We start from the raw sequence: 20,610 nt of genomic DNA on the forward strand, positions 1-20,610 counted from the left end.
TCCAGGGTGCCCATTCCAGCTGACCCTGGGGTCAGCAGCCTCCTCCATGAAGTTGGCACCATCTGCGTGGCAGGTGGCCCAGGGTGTGGCCTGAGGAATTAAGAGACTGCACTATATAGGCCAGCCCAGATGCCATTCCCGCAGCTCCAGGAACCTGCAGGTGAGAGAGGCTGCGCCACCTTTAGAAGAGGGACATCAGGTCCCCTACCCTTGCCCCTGACTCCAGGCTTCCCTATCCCACCCACTACCAGACCCACAGGACATCCAACTCCTGTCCTGCCCTCCCTGCCCAACCCCCAGACCCACCAGATGTCCAACTCCCATTATACATACGTTGGCCCTTGACTCAGCCCACCTCAGCCTTCCTGGTGCCCAGGTAGCCCTTGTCTAGAGACAAGGCACTTTTGTCCTCTGACAGGGGGACAATCCCCCTCCCATGACCCCCTCTCTTCTCCCACTGCAGACATGGGTTCCCTGCGGAGCTGGTGGATGCTTTGGGCTGGAGCAACCCTCCTGTGGGGTAAGTTAGACCAAAATCCCATCTATGTCCTGGTTCCAGACTGAAGAACTCTGCCTGCCTGGGTCAGCACCCTCCACTGGAGCCACCCCTGCAAACCCATCTCCCAGTGCGACCTCAGGCTAGCTGAGATTGGGAGAGAGGCCCGTTAAGTCGGGCAGAGAAATGTGGTGGAATTCACCCATCCTCTGTCAGTTCTGGAGGGAAGCAGGTAAAAACTTTAGTCCCTGAATTCAAGTAGGTAAGAAGTGCTACTTTCTTGGTTTTCTGCAGCTCAACTCAAGTTTTGACTTAGAGCCTCATTCCATTGAGGTGATGGAAAATTTCACTAACATCATTTTTGGGGGTCTTGGTGCCTAATTCTCTAGGGCTTTGCCAGGACTAGAGTCTTATATAAAGCCAAAGTTCGGGGGATGGATGGGACATCTGGGGCCTCTAGTTACCAGTCAACATCTATTTAGGTTACTGTAGTTGCATTCATCCCCCTGATACCCTGGCCTTGTAGGACACTGGGATGTTCTTCAAGGCTCCCCTTATTCAGCAGGCTGTCCCTCTGTAACCCCCCACAACACTAAGACCCCATAGAGTGATCTCTCTCTTCCTCTCCCCCTCTCCTCTCAGCCCTGGAGGATCTCTTCCTTGATGGAGGTGTTGAAAAGTGCCCACTCCTCTCTATTGCTAGGAGACATTTTGTCCATACTCTCATAATCCCCTTTTACCCTTCACACACATGCTTCATCCTGTGAAGACAGAAATCACAAACTGGCACCTGAGGTTGGGCCCCATAGTGCAATATTTGTTTTATTTATTTGTTTGGCTACACCGGGTCTTAGTTGCAGCAAGTGGGATCTTTAGTTGCAGCACTTGAACTTTTAGTTCCAGCATATGGAATCTAGTTCCCTGACTAGAGGCTGAACCCAGGCTCCGTGAACTGGAAGCTCGGAGTCTTAGCCACCAGGGACGTCCCCATGCTGCTTGCTTAAAACAATTTTGGATTGGAAATTTCACACGGAAATTCAACTCTCCAATTTCTCCTGAAAAATGGTAAGGTCTGACATTTTTAAGGGAGAACCTATAAGACATCATAATCACAACAGATTCAAGCCAGTAGCAATGCGTATGGCACATGAATGCTCTAGCCACACAGTCTGCCCCTTCTGTTTCACACATTTACGTCTCTCGTTGGGCCCATCAGCATTTGAGCCTGAGAGCCCTGTCTGAAGTGTTCAGGCTTCTGGAAGGCAAAAGCCAAAAATGTTGGTAGGTGACCACTGCGTGACTAAGGGGAAAGGAGAGAGAAGAAGAGAAAACAGAAACTCATGTTAGTATTTCAACCTGCGAGCCAGGCACAGGGTAGGAGGCTGCTTCTCTGACAGGGGTAAGGGGGATTGGATAAAGCAAGACCCACGACTGCATTTTCTCACCCCAGGGTTGACCCAGGAGGCCTCAGTGGACCCCCAGAGCAGCGGGGGTGAGGAATTCCTCACGGCCTTCCTGCAGAACTATAATCAGGACTACAGCAAGGCCTATCTCTTCCTGCTCCTCTCCAGTCTGTCGGACAGCCTCACCTCAGTCTCCATCCTCAGCCGGGCAGATGGCACCACACAGAAGGTCACTGTCAGGCCAGGGCAGTCAGTCTTGGTCAACATCAGCGCCAAGGCTGAGATGGTCGGCAGCAATACCTTCCAGCATGCGGTGGTGGTCCGCGCTGACCATGCCATCTCAGTGCAGGCGGTAAATGCTAAGCCCTACACGGCGGATGTGACACTGCTGAGGCCTGTCCATGCTCTGGGCACAGAGTACTTTGTGCTCACGCCCTCCAGCCCTTCATCCAAGAACCTCAAGGAGTTTGCTGTGGTGGCGGGTGCAGCTGGTGCCTCTGTCAGTATACAGCTGAAGGGGTCGGTGACATTCAAGGGCAAGTCCTACGCAGCGGGTCGTGTCCTGAGTGTGACCCTCGACCCCTACCAGGTGGCCCAGGTACAGAGCACAGCTAACCTCTCGGGGTCAAAGGTCACCGCCAGCAGCCCGGTGGCTGTCCTCTCCGGCCACAGCTGTGCCCAGAAAAACTCGAACTGCAACCATGTGGTAGAGCAGCTGCTACCCACATCTGCCTGGGGCACCCGCTATGTGGTGCCCCCTCTGTCCTTCCACAGCCAGCACGATGTGGTCTACGTCATGGCCAGCCAGGCCACAAAGCTGACCTACCACCTGGGGGGCACCACTCGCTCCCAGCGGCTCCAGGCAGGCAAGGTGGCAGAGTTTGAGATCCAGCAGTCCCGGCCACTCTACCTGTCTGCAGACGTGGGCATCCAAGTCCTGATGTTTGGTGCGGGTACCACCAAAGATGGACAGACCTATGACCCCCACCTGGTCCTGATCCCAGACGTGGCAGCCTACTGCCCTGCCTACGTGGTGAGGAGCGTGCCAGGCTCTAAGGGTGTGGCCCTGGTGGTGGCACCAACCAAGGCTGCTGACGAGCTGACCATGGATGGGCAGAGGCTAGGGGCCAAACTCTCCTGGGCCGCTGTGCCAGGCAGTGAGTTCTCATATGCCGAATTGGACTTTGGCACAACTGACAGTATCCATGTGGTCGAGGCCTCTACCAGCTTTGGGCTGCTCATCTTCGGGCTAGACCAAGACGTGAGCTTCGGGACAGCAGCTGCCTGTGGCCGGAGTGAGTGACAAAAAACGACCTCTGACCCTGTCCAGATGGTAACCCCTTTGCCAACTCTCCTGCCTTTTCCCCTTTCCCATCCTCTCTGTGCTCATCTGTGGTTTCTGGGTCAGCTGGGCTGCCTCCCACTTACCTGAATCCTCCCTGCCATCCTTCCTTTCCTTAAGCCTTCCCAGGCCCTCCCTGTCCTCTTCCCACCACCCTACCACAGAAGCAATTCTCTAAATGTTTAGCAACTGGCACAACCCAGGGTCCCAACCAGTCTGCAGAGATACCAGACACAGCTCTGCAGCAGGGTTCTAGAAGCCCACAGGGTATCTGGCATCAGCCCTTTGTCTATTGCTTTTGTGGAGGGAGGGGGTCTGGAGAGAGCCAGGGTGCCAAGAGGAAGGGATCTTTAGGAGCTGGGATCAGGTCAGCAGTTTCTTACCAACCAGCTTGAAAATATTTTGTTATTCTAGCAACTGATAGACAACTATGTGTGTGTTCAGTCACTCAGTCATGCCTGACTCTTTGCAACCCCATGGATTTTCCTGACAGGAATACTGGAGTGGGTTGCCATTTCCTCCTTCTCCAGGGGATCTTCCTGACCCAGGGACTGAACCCTCATCTCCGGCATCTCTTGCATTGGCAGGTGGATTCTTCACCTCTGAGCCCCTCTGGGAAGCTACAACTATACCAGTTACTAACTCCCTCCCTCACACACACACCTCATATATGAATGCCAAACTCAGGAGGTCTAAAAGTATTAATATAATGATGGATACCATGGGGGGAGTATTTCTTAAAATACCAGGGACCACTCTAGGGGCCTTGTATGTGTTAACATAGTTCATTTCTAGGACCCGGCCCTGTGTGTGCTTGGGGGCCCAGCCTGTCAAGGAGTGGCCACCAGGCAGTGCAGCGTTTGAGGGCATGGATGCTGAAGCCAGACCTCCCAGGTTCAGATCCCACCTCTGCCTGTGTGACCTGGGGCTTGTGACTTCACCTCTGTGGACCTGTTTCCACCTCTGCAAAATGGGAAGAATGCCTGCACCCCTCACGGGATTGTGAAGTGACAGTGCAATAAGTTAACATCGGTGGAGCCTTTAGGGGGTATTGGGCTAGTGAGCAGGGCCACGTAAGGGTGAGCCATTATTGTGAGCAGTCAGAGGGCAAGAGCTTTTGAAGACCAGGGGGCAGGGTTGGAAGAGCTGCTTCTTCCTGTGTGGGTCCCCATCCTGAAGCAAGGATCCTAGACACGGGTTCCCAGCACTCCTGTCCACCCTCCAGGGCCTGGAAGCCACTCAGCTGCAAAGGGCCACTTTAGGCTTGACTAGTAATGGGGAAAAGATAGGTGAATGTTTATAACAGATAATAACCTCAATAACACCTGGGATCAGTTCCAAATCCTAACTTATGTTTTAGCTTATTTAAACCTGGCCACTCTCCCCTCCCCAACTGTCCCTGTGAAGAAGGTATTACTATCACCCCCATGTCACAAGTGAGGAAACTGAGGCACAGAGAATTTTAAATTACTTTCTAGTGTCACACAGGTAATTAGTTGTGCCGAGATTCTAACATAGGCAACCTAACTCTGCCATTTCCATTCTGTTGAACAGTTTCTGTTTTCCATTTTCTATCTTTATTTTATTTTTATTTTTTGGCCACACCGCACAGCATGTGGGACTTTAGTTTCCTGACCAGGGATCAAACCTGAGTCCCCTGCCTTGGAAGGAAGGAGTCTTAGCCACTGGACCACCAGGGAAGTCCCCACTTCCTATCTTTAAAAAAGGATCCCTTAGTCTTTTACCCTGAGTGGGAAAGTAGAGGAGGGGGGAAACAGAGAGAAAAAGCAAAAATAAAGGCCTTTCCGTGATTGTCCCTGCCCCTGGCTCTTCACCAACCTTCCAGTTCCTCGGGGCTGAGCCATATTAAACTGGGGAACCACCAAACCTAGGAACAATCAAGCCCGAGCTGCTCTCTCCCTGTAAGATTCCAGACTTTAGTCTCCCCACTTCTTGAATGGGCGGCTGGGAGTCAACCACTCAAACTCCCCAGGGTGGGAGAACTCCAGGATTCCCACTGGGGTGGACACTCCTGATTCTTTCTCTGTGGCCATCCCCCTTCCCTCCCCAGCCCAGCGGACGCTGGAGAACACCCCCTGTGAAGGCAAGCAGTGCGCTGCCAGGCAGCTCTGCAAGGTGGTAAATGGGCAGGCCAGGTGCATGGCCTCCGTGGCTACCTGCCGTGCCCAGGGTGACCCCCATTACACCACCTTCGACGGCCGCTACTACGACATGATGGGCACATGCTTGTACTCGCTGGCGGAGCTGCAGAGTGATGATAAGAGCCTGCCTGCCTTCAGCGTCGACGCCAAGAACGAGCACCGAGGCAGCCGCCGTGTCTCTTACGTGGGCTTGGTGACCGTGCGCGCCTACGGCCATGCGGTGTCACTGGCCCGCGGGGAAGTCGGCTTCGCCCGGGTAAGGATCCAGAGGAGGCCTCAGAGTTTAATACCCAGGAGCCACCTGCCAGTCAGATGGAGGAGGCAATGTCTGGGTGTCAGACCCCAGACCCAAGCTCTTTGCCGTGGGGTGGAGGGTGCAGAGAAGTGGGCCAAGGGCGTGGGGGCTGGGGGAGGGGGATTTGAAAATCAGTGGCAGAAGCTTAACTCCTTTTGTTCAGCAATTCGATTTCTAAAAGTTTTAAGAATGCTCAGAGATATGGTTAGAAAAACAGGTTTATACCAATGTGTTTATATTATTATATCAAAAAGGCAATGAGGGTGGGGGATAGAAAGAAGACAAATATCCAACAATAGGAATTTCTTAAGTGACCAAACCCTAAAATTTTAGTGAGTACCTACTATGTGCTGGGTTTGTTTCTTCGCACTTTCTATTGTATTAATGGATTTAAAGCTAACAGCCATCTATGAAGGTAGGCACTATTAACACTTTTTGATGAGGAAACGGAGGTCCAGGGCAATGAATGACTACTCAAGAGCTTCAGGCTAGTAAGAGATGGAGCTGGGAACACCAGCAGGGTGGCTCCCAAGCCTCCACCTTAACCTCTAGGCCTTTCTGCCTCTGGTAAATGGATCGCTACTCAGCCAATATAAATAACAGCAATCTAATAATAGGAAAATGAATGAGTAGTGATTTTTTTTTCCTACTGTATTGCTATGAACATGCTTAAACATCCAGAAAGATTGAAATCGTTGTACAGTGAACACTCATTTGCCAGTTGCCTAGATTCTAAACATTTTACTCCTCTTAGTTCATCACACGTCTATCATCTGCCTACCCCTCTGTCCACTCAACAATCCCTCTTTTTATTCACTTAATTTTTAAATTATTTTTAATTGAAGGATAATTGCTTTACAATGTTGTGTTTGTTTCTGCTGTATAACATGATAAATCAGTCAAAACTATATGTCTATGTATATATACATAGACATTTGTATATATAATCCTTCCCCCTCGAGCCTTTCACCGCTGCCCCCACAATCCCACCCCTCTAGGCTATCACAGAGTGCCAGGCTGGGCTCCCTGTGCTACACAGCAGCTTCTCACCAGCTGCCTGTTTCGCATGCGAAGAGTTGCCTCATTGGAAAAGACTCTGATGCTGGGAGGGATTGGGGGCAGGAGGAGAAGGGGACGACAGAGGATGAGATGGCCGGATGGCATCACCGACTCGATGGACGTGAGTCTGAGTGAACTCCGGGAGTTGGTGATGGACAGGGAGGCCTGGCGTGCTGCAATTCATGGGGTCACAAAGACTCGGGCACGACTGAGCGACTGAACTGAACTGAGTATATATAGGTCAATGATACTTTCTCAGTTGATCCCACCCTCCCTTCCCCCACTGTGCCCACAAGTCTGTTCTCTATGTCTGTTATCTCCATTCCTTCACTGCAATTAGGTTCATCCCTACTGTTTTTCCAGATTCCATATATATGCTTTAATAGATGATATTTGTTTTTCTTGACTTACTTCACTCTGTATAACAGGCTCCAGGTTCATCCTTCTCACTACAACTGACTCAAATTTGTTCTTTTGCACTTGAAAGTAAGTTCTAGACATCAACACACTTCATCCCTAGAGATTTCAACATGTATACCATTAACTAGAATATAATATTTTTACACTTTTGTTTACCTTTGAGATAAAATTTAAACATAATTAAATCCACACATCTTAAGTGGATGGTACACTGAGTTTTGATAAATGTGCACATCTAAGTTCTGTCAAGGTATAGAAAGTTTTCATCCCTCTGAAAAATTCCCTCATGTCCCTTCTCAAACAATGGCCAACCCACGCTTGCAGGCAATCATAGTTCTAACTTTTCTCCACCAGAGGTTACTTTTGCTGGTTCAAGAACTTGATAGTAACAGAATCAGCCAGTGCAAGAAGCCTTTTGTGGAAGGCTTCTTTAAGCTCAGCATAATAGTTTCAAAGTTCTTCCCTGTTGCTGTAATTAATTTTTTAATAGACAAAGCATTCACAGCTCAAAACAAGACTACTTTACCCCCATCTCCACCTGCTTTCCCCTGTTCCCCACAGATAATGACTTTTACTGATTTCTTGAGTGTTCATCTAGGGTTTCTTTATGCCAATACAAGTAAATATAGACATACATTCTTACCTATCCCCTTTGTTAGCAAACAGTACTGTACATGGGCTCTGTTCTGCACTTGACTTTTTGCCCTGAACAGTGCATTCTGGAGCTGTTTCCTTATCAGTGGGGAGGGAGCCTCCTCTTTCCTTTCTATTAGCTGCACAGCCTGCCATTGGCTGAATTCATCATGGTTCCTTTAGCTCAGGCTCCTGTGATTGGATGCTGTGTTCATGATGGTGAGTAGTACTACCCTGAATATTCTTTTTTTTAAGTTAGAGTTTTCAATGGAGATCTCTTTTATAAAATTTATTTATTTGGCCGAGAGGCATGTGGGGTCTTAGTTCCCCAGTCAGGGATCAAACCTGCGCCCTCTGCATTAGAAGTATGGACTTTTAACTACTGGACAGCCAGGAAGTCCCCATGAATATTCTTATACTTCTCTCATCTTGTGAGCGTGCAGGTGGATCTGTGAGATCAATAAGCATGTGGATTAAAGCAGGTGTTTTTGAGGTCTAGATAGGTTGAGCACAAATTCAGGGGGACCTCAGATCCCTTGAACTTACGTCCAGGATCTGGCATATGCTGTGTAGTTTTTCAGAGAGATGAACTATTACTTTGTCAGATCTTTACAGAGGTCAGTGACTTAGCAAAGGTTTAGAGTTACAGGTAGAATGATGCTAGGATGCCCACAAGACTATTTTAGAGACAATAGGGGTTCATGAAATGGTGACTTCAGATGGGCTCATTATTTTTTAAAAATGTATTTAAAGGTAGAAAAAGAAACTTGCACGATGCATAAATATATGTGTGTGAGTCTGTAGCAATATAGGTGGTTTTCTGTTTTCTCATTTTTGATCATGTGTACTTTGTAAGTTTTCTGTACTGAACAAATACTACTTGTGTCATGTAAAAATGAAGACCCCTGGTCTTAAGCAAGAGATGGATTTGGACCGTGGTCCCTGGACTGAGAGCCTGTGAATGTGGGCTGTCTCAGTCACTGCCTGACATAGACTTGGACACACAGGAAGACTCAGGGAGGCATCGCTGACTGAATGAATGATGTCTTACCTTTGACCTTGCTCATGCTGTCCTCTCTGTCTGTGACTCCTTTTTTTACACTCCATCTACTTGGCTAAGACAAGTCTGTGTGAAGAAAGAATCAGAAAGAGATGCTCAGGAAGAGGAAGATGGTCCTGGGGACAGAGAGAATACACTCCTTATCTCCCAGCTGGACTCTCTGTCTCCACTAAGGACATTTGCAAAGGAACACCTCTCTCCCTCCTGGTTTTTGTGGCTCTCTCTCTCCCTGGTCCTTTACAGCTCAGTTCAGTGTCCCTTCCTCCAGGACGCCTCTCCTGACCTGAAAATTTAGGTCTGGTCCTTTTGCTAGGCTCCTGCAGCCTCTTATTCCTCCATCGTCCCAGCCCTGACCACTCTGATCTGTCATCGTCTAGTGACAGGTCTGTCTCCCCCAGTGGAATGGGATCTGGTCATCAGTGTATCTCCAGGGTTCTCCCAGGCCAGGGCCAGGCCCAGTGCCCGGTGAGTGTTTACTTAATACAGCAGTGCCTAATCCACTTACCGAGCGCCTGCTATTCTGCTAGGTACTGTTCTAGTATCTGGAGATGAAGCAGTGATTGAAGGAGACCAAAACCCCTGTCCTGTGGAGCTGACAGTCTAGTCAAATTAGAGACGATAAACTTCAGATTAGCGCTTCTCTGGTGGCTCAGTGGTAGAAAACTCGCCTGCAAAGGCAGGAGATGTGAGTTCGATCCCTGAGTTGGGAAGATCCCCTGGAGGAGGAAATGGCAACCCACTCCAGTATTCTTGCCTGGGAAATCCTGTGGACAGAGGAGCCTGGTGGGCTATAGTCCATGGGGTTGCAATGAGTTGGACATGACTTAGTGACTAAACAGCAATAAACATCAGATAGTTGTTGCAGATGGCATTTTAGAAAGTTAGACACTAGAGGGAAAAATAGAGCAGAGAAGGGGAACAGGGACTAAGGAAGAGTTGCCATATAAAATAGGGTAGTCAGGGATGGCCTCCCTGAGATGGTGACTTTTGAGCAAAGTCTTTGTAAGAGGCAAGGGAGTGAGCCATGTGTATTTCTAGGAAAAGAAACTTTTGGGCCAAGGAAAGGGCAGGAGCACAGATCCTGAAGCTTGATCAGTGGCACTAACAGGAGGGAGGAATCCCCATGTGGCTAGAGGAAGGACACGCGTGGGGGGAGATAAGGGGCTGAAGGCCAGACCACACGGGGATCTGACCCTCCCCTCCTCATTCCCTCCTCAGATCGACAACCAGCGCTCACGCCTGCCTGCCTCCCTGTATGAGGGACGCCTGCGAGTGTACCAGAGTGGGACACGGGCCGTGGTGGAGCTGGATTTTGGGCTGGTGGTCAGCTACGACTGGGATGCCCAGCTGGCACTCAGCCTGCCTGCGCGCTTTCAGGGTCAGGTGCGTGGACTGTGTGGCAACTATAATGGTGACCCCACTGATGACTTCCTTACACCTGACTCAGAGCAGGCTCCCGATGCTGTGGAGTTTGCCAGCAGCTGGAAGCTGGATGATGGAGACTACCTCTGTGAGGATGGCTGTCAAGAAAACTGTCCTGCCTGCACCACAGACCAGGCCCAGCTCTATGAGGGCAGTCATTTCTGTGGCATGCTGACCCAGCTCAATGGCCCCTTCGCTGTCTGTCATGAGGCCCTGGACCCCCAGCCCTTCCTGAAGGAATGTGTATATGACCTGTGTGTGGTCAACGGGGACCGAGCCAGCTTGTGCCGTGGCCTCAGTGCCTATACCCAGGCCTGTCTGGAGCTTGGCATCTCTGTTGGGAACTGGAGGTCGTCAGCCAACTGCCGTGAGTGATACCCTGGTGGGGGCTGGGAGCATATGGTAGGAGGCAGGGGTGCCCCCTGCATCTGAGCACCGACTGTGGTCCAGCCTGGAACTGGGGAACACAGCAATGGCCAGATGGCCAGGCTCTGCCCACAGTGAGCCTAAAGTTGAAGCAGATACATCACTAGACAGTGATGGTCCAGAGTGGTCAGGGCTGGGATGAGGGAAGTTCAGAGGGACTATGTGAGACAGAGAAGCTTCCTGACTCAGCCTGTGGGGTGAAGGAGGCTCTCCTAGAGAAAGGGATGCCCAATCTGAAGCCTGTAGAAAGGATTAGAACTAGATGGGAAAGCAGGGGGCAAGAAATGGGCTCCAAGATGAGAGAAGGACATGTACAAAGGCTTGGCATGAGGTGTCCCAAAGCAGACACGTGACTATCACTTCACTTATAACCCTTCCATGACTCGCCGACATCTTCTGGATAAAGTCCAAGCTCCATAGCCAGGTATCCATTCACTGAATCACTCATTCACTTATATATCCATTCATTCATTCATGCATCCCCTAAACCCCTATCTGGCTCCACCCCTCTGTTGGTGATGGCCATAGTGGGGACCAACACACACTTGTCTCTGCCATCGTGAGGCTCCCAGAGAAATGTTTAGGAGACAGAAAGCCCAGGGCAGGAAGGGGGAGAAGGCTTCCAGGTTCAGGACTTGAGACAGGGACTCTGGAGAGGCGTAAGTCTGAGGGAGACACTGGGGCCATTGGGGTTTGTCTTGGTCACTGCTCTGTCCTCACTGCCCAGTAAATACCACCATCACCACCAGCACAACCACCACCACTGAGTTTCCCAATGCCTGGTGCAAAAGAGGAACCAGTGCATTCATTTACTTTTCACAGCACTTCCTGGGCATCTCCTGTGGGCCAGGCCCTGTCCTTGGTGCCGGAGATTCCACCATGTTTGAGACAGGTCAGGTCCCCACTCTCACAGAATTTATAGTCCTAGTGGGGGAGAGAGACAGTAAGCCGTAAACTGTGGAATATCTTCAGAGAGCAAAAGAAACAGAGTTCATGGGATAAGAGTAAATGGGAGGCTCAGGAAGAGAGTTCTCAGGGAAGACCTTTGTGAGGGGGTGCCTTTGGATCAGAGACCAGGATTAGGCAACAGAGTGAGTTAGCAATGATGCTCTGCATGGGTGTCTCTACATAGAGGAGACTATTATTATCCCATTCTACTGATGGGGAAACTGAGGCACAGAGGTTGCAGGTGTCTGCTCATAATCACACAGCCAAGAATGGGAGAGCTGGGATTTGAACCCAGGCCATCTGTGTTCCAGGAGCCTTCTCTTAACTGCATGCCTTCAATGAGGAAAGGCTAATACAGTACAGCCAGAGGGGAAAAGGACGGGGGGAGTGTGAGGACCCGAGAGGAGGCCACTGTGCGGGGTGGAGAGAGCCAGAGTCAGACTGAAAGGAGGAGATGAGGACAAGGAGGTGAGGGGGGCAGGCCCCGGAACCTGGGGAGGAGGACTCTGGCTTTTAACCTGAGCAAGATGGAGCCACCAGAGTGCTCTGAGCAGGACAGGGGACTCATGTGTTCACAGATCCCTCTGGCTGCAGGGGAGGAACAGGATGAGATGTAGGATGGAAGCAGCCGGGAGACCAGGCAGGAGGCTGCTGGAGCTGACAGCACCAGGGTGGGGACTGGGGTGCACGGAAAGGTCAGATTCCAGATAGCTCCTGAAGATGGAGCTCACAGGATTTGCGGACAACTTGGTTGTTCGGCAGATAAAGGGGAGGGAATCAACTACATCTCAGATTTGGGGCCTGCGCACCCAGAAGGATGGGCGTGCCATTAACTAAGATGGGGAGCCGCGGGTACGCAGTGGCTTGGGGAGGGAGGACCTAGCACGTTCCCACAGGCCTGACTCACTCTCCCTTGTCCCCGCAGCCCTGTCCTGCCCAGCCAACAGCCGCTACGAGCTCTGCGCCCCGGCCTGCCAAGCCTCCTGCAACCCCGACGCGGCGCCGTCCAACTGCTCGGCGCGCCAGTGCGTGGAGGGCTGCGTGTGCCTCGAGGGCTTCGTGGAGAGCGGCGGCGCCTGTGTGGCGGCCTCGTCCTGCGGCTGCATCTACGAGGGCCGCCCACTCGCGCCTGGCCAGGAGGTGTGGGCTGACGACACTTGCCAGCGGCGCTGCACCTGCGACGCCACCACCGGCCAGGTGCGCTGCAGCGACACGCAGGGCTGCCCAACGGGCGAGCGCTGCCTCGTCCAGAACGGCCTCCGGGGTTGTTACCCCGACCGCTTCGGAACCTGCGAGGGGTCCGGGGACCCGCACTACGTGAGCTTCGATGGCCGACGCTTCGACTTCATGGGCACCTGCACGTACCTGCTGGCCGGCTCGTGCGGCCAGGCCTCAGGGCTGCAAACCTTCCGGGTGCTGGTGGAAAACGAGCATCGGGGCAGCCAGACCGTGAGCTACACGCGCGCTGTGCGGGTCGAGGCCCGCGGCGTGAAGGTGGCGGTGCGCCGGGAGTACCCTGGCCGCGTGCTGGTGAGCGAGGGGCGCCCGAGGAGGGCTGGAGGGGCCGGAATCCCCCTTAAAAAGGATGGGTCTGGTGGAGAGTGGGGCTCTGTTAGAAGACCTGGTGCTCAGTAGCTAGGCCTGCCCCCACCTCCAAGCTGGGCAGTGCTGTCTCTTCCTAGCTGGGTGTCTGTCTCTTGGAGCCTCAGTTTTGTCCTCTGACAAATGGGATAATAAGATGGTGTCTCCCCAATGGCTGTCGCTTTATAAGGTGGTTGTGGAGATTTGGCCATTTGTTATTTGCAGAATGTGTAAAGGAGGCGTTGGCACCCAACAAGTATTCAGTAAATTTTGACTTTGTTTTATTGCTATGAACCCTCCAAAGGTAAAGATTTGGGCATTCTCTGGAGGACAATTGATATTCAGATAGTGAGGTGACCTGAAAGGTCCGGAACAAAAAGTGTGTTGGCAGGGAGGGGTTGCAAGGTGTGGGGGGTGCTTACAAATGGGCCCAGAGGTCATAGGTTTCTGGACAGAGGGTTCTTAAAGAGACAACCACCCAGCAGAAGTCAAGAACCATTAATTTCTCTCTTTAAAAAAGATAAAAATTGAGAAGTAGGATTTCTTAAGATTTACAGTGATAGTTGATAATTATTATTGAGCAGTTTGAGGCAGTAGCCCCTGCCTTAGGGAGGAGAATGAACTGGAAATGGAAAACCGAGAGAGTGTTCCATGTGCCAGACACTGCACCAAACCCTTTACAGGCCTCAACCTTCTGTAACCCTCAGAACAGCCTTAGAGTAAAGGAGATTCTGCCCACAAAGCCTAGTGTTTGGAATACAGAAACTGTAGCTCAACAGAAGGCATAATATTAATATTTATATTCTCACTTATCTGAGATGACATTTAAGCTGAGTCTTGAGCAATAATAGCCAATATATATACATATAAATAGATAGATAGAGATATACATGCATTACAGTCACTCAGTCGTGTCCGACTCTTTGCGACCCCGTAGACTATAGCCCACCAGGCTCCTCTGTCCATAGGATTTCCCAAGCAAGAATACTGGAACGGGTTGCTACTTCCTTCTCCAGGGGATCGTCCCGACCCAGGGATCTAACCTGCATCTCTTAAGGCTCTTGCATTGGCAGGCAGATTTTTTACCCCTGGAGCCACTTGGGAATAATTTACTTCTCTGTGTTAAATGCTTGATGTACAGTAACTCATTTGTTAACCTCTGTAACAACACTGTGAAATAGCTAGTGTTGTTAGAGGAGAAAACTGAGGCTCAGAGAAGTCAAGTCACCTATTCAAGGTCACACAGCTAATGAGTGGCAGAGCCAGGATATGAAGCCAGGCTGTCTGGCACCAGAGTCCATACTCTTAACCTCTACATTCTGTTGCTTTTCCTGAATAAAGAGATGGAACAGGCAGGGAGGGAAGCGGATGGAAGAGTGTTCCAGGGAGAAGGAACAGCAGTTGCAAAGGCTCTGAGGCAGGAACAAACATGAAGGGTAGAGGGACAGCATGGAGGCCAGTGGGGCTGGAATGGAGAGAGGGAGGGGACGGCGAGGTAGGGGATGATGTCGGGGATGGTTATGATGGAGGTTTGTGATTTAATCTGAAACCTGAAGGATGAGGAAGAAGCCGCCTGGTGAAGAGTGGTGGTTGCCAGGCAGAGGGAACAACAGGTGTCAAGGCTGAGGCTGGACTGAGCTGAAGAACAGCATGGAGCCAAAGAGGCTGCACCTGAGAGAGTGAGGCTGGAGAGGTAGGCTAGAGAGGATGGTGGAAGATGAGGTCAGAAGAGAGGGGACAAGCAGGGCCTGGTGGGTAGAGGACTGGATTTTAAACTGAGATGTGAAGGATAACGGGGAGGGAGCCAGACCAGGAGTGAGGATGCGGGAGAGAGTAGGCATGTTGCAAGCAGAGTGTACAGTAAGTGCAAAGGCCCTGAGGCTGGGCTGAGCTTGGTGAATTCAGGAGACTGTCAAAATGCTTGCATGGGGACTTCCCTTGTGATCCAGTAGTTAAGGCTCCATGCTTCCAGTGCAGGGCGCCTGCCTGGGTTTGGTCCCTGGGCAGGGAACTAGGTCTCACATGCCGCAACTAAGAGCCTGCATGCCACCACACTATGGCCTTTAAGGCCACTCATTGTGAGGAGTTTGGATCAAGGCTGACACCTAGAAGGTGAAGTAGAGGTGGCTAAATAAAGAGTGATGGGTGGTATCCCAGGTATCCCAGGGAGAGGTCACAGCAAGTGCAAAGGCCCAGGGGTGGGGGTGCACTTGATCCGCTCCGGGAGACAGCAGGGAGCCTGAGTGAGGGAGGTGGGAGGTGGTGCCAGCACAAAGATGGACAGGAGCCAAAGTTAAGCAGAATGTTCTAGGGAAGGGGCTTAGATTTAAGTCAAGTCCTAAAGATGGAAGGGAAGCAGCCAGGAGAAAAGCGGTAGGCGGTATTCTTGGCAAAGTGAAAAACCCCTAAAGTTAGACTAAACTAGGAGAGCTGGGCGACTATCAAAAAAGCCAGTACCTTCGTCATTAAGTGCCTCTTTCAACCATACCAGAGTTTGTTAATTAGATGAATCAGGGCAGGTCCCTAGGTAGCTTCAGAATGAAGGCTCAGTTGCCTGTCAGGAAAACCAAGGTGACTGAGGGTTGGAACTTTCAGTCCCCACCCTGGGCCTCCAGTGGGGAGAGAGAAAAGCAAGCGGCAGATGACTTCATCAACCCTGCCTATGTCATGTAACCTCCGTAAAAACTCTGAACAATGAGCACTTCCTGGTTGGTGAACAATCAGTGCAGATACATGGGAAGGAGGTGCACCCTGACCCACGGGATAGAAGCTCTTATGCTTGGGACCCAATATTCCTGTTAATCTGGCTCATCATTTGTACTGTTTATAATAAAACAATAATCATAAATGTAGTGGAAAAATGGTGGTTTCCCAGGTGACACTGTGGTAAAGAATCTGCCTGTCAATGCAGGAGATGCGAATTCTGTCCCTGGGATGGGAAGATCCCCTGGAGAAGGGATTGGCAACACATTCCGGTATTCTTGCCTGGAGAATTCCATGGATAGAAGAGCCTGGAGGGCTACAGTTCATAATATCACAAAGACTCGGACATGACTGAAGCGACTTAGCACACATGCACATAGTAGGAAAAAGAAAAAAGAAGAAGAAAGAAAGCCAGTGTGAGTTAGGAGCAGAAAGAGCGAGGAGGAGAGTGGGAGAAAGGTTAGGTCAGGGAGGTAACAAGGAAGACAGATCCTGTAGGCTTTGAAGGCCATGGCTTAGGGATTTAAATTTAAGCAAATACCTGAAGGATGAAGGGCTTCCCAGGTGGCGCTAGCAGTAAAGAACCAGCCTGTCAGTACAGGAGACGTAAGAGACCTGGGTTCGATCCCTGGGTTGGGAAGATCCCCGGGAGGAGGGCAACCCACTCCAGTATTCTTGCCTGGAGAACCCCATGGACAGGGAGGTGGGTGGTGTGCCAGGTAGAGGGAACAGCAAGTGCAGAGGCCCTGAGGGGCATCAGGAGAATAGCAAGGAGCCCAGAAGAGCCAGAGCTGAGTGAGTGAAGGGAGGGCGACAGAGCCTCGACTACCCTGACCTCTTGGTCCTCTCCCATCCCTCCCCAGGTGGACGGTATCCTTCAGTACCTGCCCTTCCAGGCGGCGGATGGGCAGGTGCAGGTGTTCCGCCAGGGCCAAAATGCTGTCATCCGCACGGACTTTGGCCTGACAGTCACCTACAACTGGGATGCCCATGTGACCGTCAAGGTGCCCACCAGCTACGCTGGAGCCCTGTGCGGGCTCTGCGGGAACTTCAACGAGGACCCAACTGACGACTTGGCTCTGAAGGGTGGAGGCCAAGCTGCCAACGCACTGGCCTTCGGCAATAGCTGGCAGGAGGAAACGAGGCCAGGCTGTGGAGCAGCCGAGCCAGGCGACTGTCCCAAGCTGGACTCCCTGGTGGCTGAGCAGCTGCAGAGCAAGAAGGAGTGTGGGATCCTCGCTGACCCCAGTGGTCCCTTCCGGGAGTGCCACCAGACGCTGGACCCACAGGGTGCTGTGCGCGACTGTGTCTATGACCGCTGCCTCCTGCCAGGCCAGTCCGGGCCTCTGTGTGACGCACTGGCGGCCTATGCTGATGCATGCCAGGCTGCCGGGGTCACCGTGCACCCCTGGAGGAGTGAGGAACTTTGCCGTGAGTACCAAGAGTGACAGCTGGGGGGCTCAGCCTTATGTACATTCATTAATATATAGATAGCATTAAGTCACTTAATTCTTATAACAGCTGCATGAGGTAGGGGTGTGGTTATACCCATTTAACAGATGAGGCAACAGGTTTTTACTTCATTGTCACTAACTTACATTTAAATGGGCCATGTGTGGCTCTCGAATTGGACAGTGCAGAGAGAGACTTGATTGGGTTCAGTTTCAGGGTTTTTTGTTTTTGTGGAAACTCCGTTTTATAATCTGGGGTGGTGAGTTTGGAGCGAGGAATGGGGATTCTTTTTCATTGTTTTCTTTACCACCCTGGGCAAATATTTTAATTCTCTATAAAATTACTACTACTAAAAATACTGCATTCACAAACACACTGCATAGATTATAGACACATGCCTATGCATGTTTAAAATGTATATCACAGATCCACAACTTGTTACCAACTTGAATAAGGTCATTCAAGACAGTACAGATGACCCCAGACCACAGTTAAATTGGAATAGAATCTTAATTATCAGGATTAGATTAACTGTGATGTAATGTTTCCTGGGCCCCACTGAACCGAGGGGCTCCTTGCCGCTGGACTGCTTATACATGTAAGTGTATGTGTGTATGTGTGTGTGCACGTGTGTGTGTCAGGGGGTCTTCGGTGTCACCAGGGAGCAAGGCTGCTTCGTCCTGACGGCCCCTTTCCCTGCAGCGCTGAGCTGCCCGTCCCACAGTCACTACGAGGAGTGTTCCTATGGCTGCCCGCTGTCCTGCGGAGACCTCCCGGTGTCCGGGGGCTGCGGCTTCGAATGCAAAGAGGGCTGCGTGTGTGACGAGGGCTTCGTGCTCAACGGTGAGTCCTGCGTGCCGCTGGCCTCCTGTGGCTGCGTGTACCAGGGCACCTACTACCCGCCCGAACAGACCTTCTACCCGGGACCCAAGTGCGATTCCCTTTGCTACTGCGAGGAGGGTGGGCTGGTGTCCTGCGTGCCATCCAGCTGTGGCCCCCACGAGGCCTGCCAGCCATCCAATGGCGTCCTGGGCTGCGTGGCTGTGGGCTCTACCACCTGCCAGGCATCGGGAGACCCCCATTACACCACCTTCGACGGCCAACGCTTCGACTTCATGGGTACCTGTGTGTACGTGCTGGCTCAGACCTGTGGGACTCGGCCTGGCCTGCCCCAGTTTGCTGTCCTGCAGGAGAACGTGGCCTGGGGCAACGGGAAAGTCAGCGTGACCAAGGCGATCACCGTCCTGGTGGCCAACTTCACCCTGCGGCTGGAGCAGAGTCAGTGGAAAGTCACGGTGAGAACAGCCCAGAACGTGAAGGGGAGGGGTCTTCAGTAGAGGGTGGTCTGTGGGTCGGGCATGCACAGCTCTCAGCTGAGGGGTGGGGGGGCACAGAGCTCTTAGTAGATGTGGGGGGCCTGGGGTCCCCCAGGAGAGGAGGTGCCAGTCAGAGCCTACAGTGGGGAACCAAGGAGGGCGGAGACCTTGGGGACCGGGGCCTTCCCCTATGTGGCTCAGTGTCCCCTCTCCTTGCCCTTTTCTCTTTTTAATTTACTTATAACTGTGCTGAGTCTTCGTCGCTGTCCACGGTCTTTCTCTAGTGGCGGCGAGTGGGAGCCGCTCTTCCTCGTGGTGCTCAGGCTTCTCATTGCAGTGTCTTCTCTTGTTTTAGAGCACAGGCTCTAGAGCAGGGCTTCAGTCATTGTGACTCCCAGGCTCTAGAGCACAGGCTCAGTAGCTGTAGCACACAGGCTTGGGATCTTCTCGGACCAGGGATTGAACCCGTGTCCCATGCATTGGGAGGCGGACTCTTTACCACTGAACCACTGTGGAAGCCCTCCCTGGCCCTTGATTATCCCCCCCGGACATCCCCCCCCAACCCCCTCCACCTTCCCCTCCACCTGCCCCTCGCTCCTGGTCCCTGCTGTCCTAAGAGCATTACTCCATTGAGACCTATATTCATTTCCTGAGACTGCCGTAACAACTCACCACCCCCTTGGTGGCTTAAAACAACAGAAATTTATTCTCTCACAGCTGTGGAGGCCAGAAGTTCAAAATCAAAGCGTGGGCAAGAGACTCACCTGCTCCAGGGGTTTCGGGGGAGAACGCTCCCCCTCCTCCTGCCACTTCTGGGGCTTCCAGGTGTTCCTGGCTTGTGCCCCCCTCGCTCCAGCCCGTCTTCGTTTTTCACACAGCCTTCTCCTCTGGGTCTCCCTGTACCTTCTCCTCTTCCTGCTCTTTTAGGGACATTTGTCATTGGGTGTAGGGTCCACCCTAATCTAGACGATCCCATCTCAAGATCTCTACCCTAATTACCTCTCCAAATACAGTCGTATTCTGAGGTTCTTGGAGGACTTATCTTTGGGGAGCCACTGATCAACCCACTATGAACCCTATTATTATGCCCATTTTACACATATGGAAACTAAGACCCAGAGAGGTGAGATCCCATGGATCTTCAGTGTCAGGCAGGGGCCTGATCTAGGATCTTGAAGTGTACCGTCTGAAGCCCAGCCTGTCCTGCCTCCCAGGTGAACGGCGTGGACAGGAGGCTGCCCGTGGTACTGGATGAGGGCCGGATCCATGTCTTCCAACATGGCTCAGATGTCGTGATCAAGACTGACTTCGGCTTGCGTGTGGCCTACGACCTCATGTACAACGTCCGGGTCACTGTCCCAGGCAACTACTACCAGCAGCTGTGTGGCCTGTGTGGGAACTACAACGGCAACCCCAAGGACGACTTCCAGAAGCCGGACGGCTCACAGGCGGGCAGCGCCAATGAGTTTGGCAACTCCTGGGAGGAGGCGGTGCCCGACTCACCCTGCCTGCCGCCCCCCACCTGCCAGCCGGGCAACGAGGGCTGTGACACGGAGCTGGAGTGTAAACCCGAGCTGCAGAACAAATACGAGCAGCAGGAGTTCTGCGGGCTCCTCACCAGCGTCACAGGGCCCCTGGCTGCTTGCCACAAGCTCCTGGACCCCCAGGGCCCCTTGCAAGACTGCGTCTTTGACCTCTGCCTGGGCGGCGGCAATGAGAGCATTCTCTGCAGCAATATCCATGCCTATGTGAGTGCCTGCCAGGCAGCTGGAGGCCACGTGGAACCCTGGAGGACCGAGTCTTTCTGTCGTGAGTGAGGGGCAGGGAGGGGGAGGCAGAGACACGGAAAGGGCAGACCCTGGGCCCCACCACCTCTCACTCCCAGGGCCCTG

General features: G+C 52.2%; 1 protein-coding gene across 2 annotated transcripts in view; it reads left to right on the forward strand.

Moving 5' to 3' along the window:
• The first annotated feature begins 218 nt into the window (after nt 1-218).
• Nucleotides 219-20,610, forward strand: part of LOC120872360 (Fc fragment of IgG binding protein) — a 41,804-nt gene continuing 21,412 nt past the window's right edge. Inside the window, exons 1-8 of one of the 2 annotated variants that reach the window (XM_040252641.1) lie at nt 219-520; nt 1,947-3,194; nt 5,313-5,659; nt 10,089-10,659; nt 12,592-13,196; nt 16,814-17,381; nt 18,105-18,697; nt 19,933-20,527. In XM_040252641.1, coding sequence (XP_040108575.1) covers nt 466-520; nt 1,947-3,194; nt 5,313-5,659; nt 10,089-10,659; nt 12,592-13,196; nt 16,814-17,381; nt 18,105-18,697; nt 19,933-20,527 — 4,582 coding nt within the window. In that variant the 5' untranslated portion in view covers nt 219-465. The remainder of the gene's footprint in view (nt 521-1,946; nt 3,195-5,312; nt 5,660-10,088; nt 10,660-12,591; nt 13,197-16,813; nt 17,382-18,104; nt 18,698-19,932; nt 20,528-20,610) is intronic. The other variant, XM_040252642.1, reaches the window with a different exon arrangement.

The sequence above is a fragment of the Oryx dammah genome, unplaced genomic scaffold, assembly GCF_014754425.2.
Source record: "Oryx dammah isolate SB20612 unplaced genomic scaffold, SCBI_Odam_1.1 HiC_scaffold_13, whole genome shotgun sequence".
In the NCBI taxonomy this organism is placed as follows: domain Eukaryota; kingdom Metazoa; phylum Chordata; class Mammalia; order Artiodactyla; family Bovidae; genus Oryx; species Oryx dammah.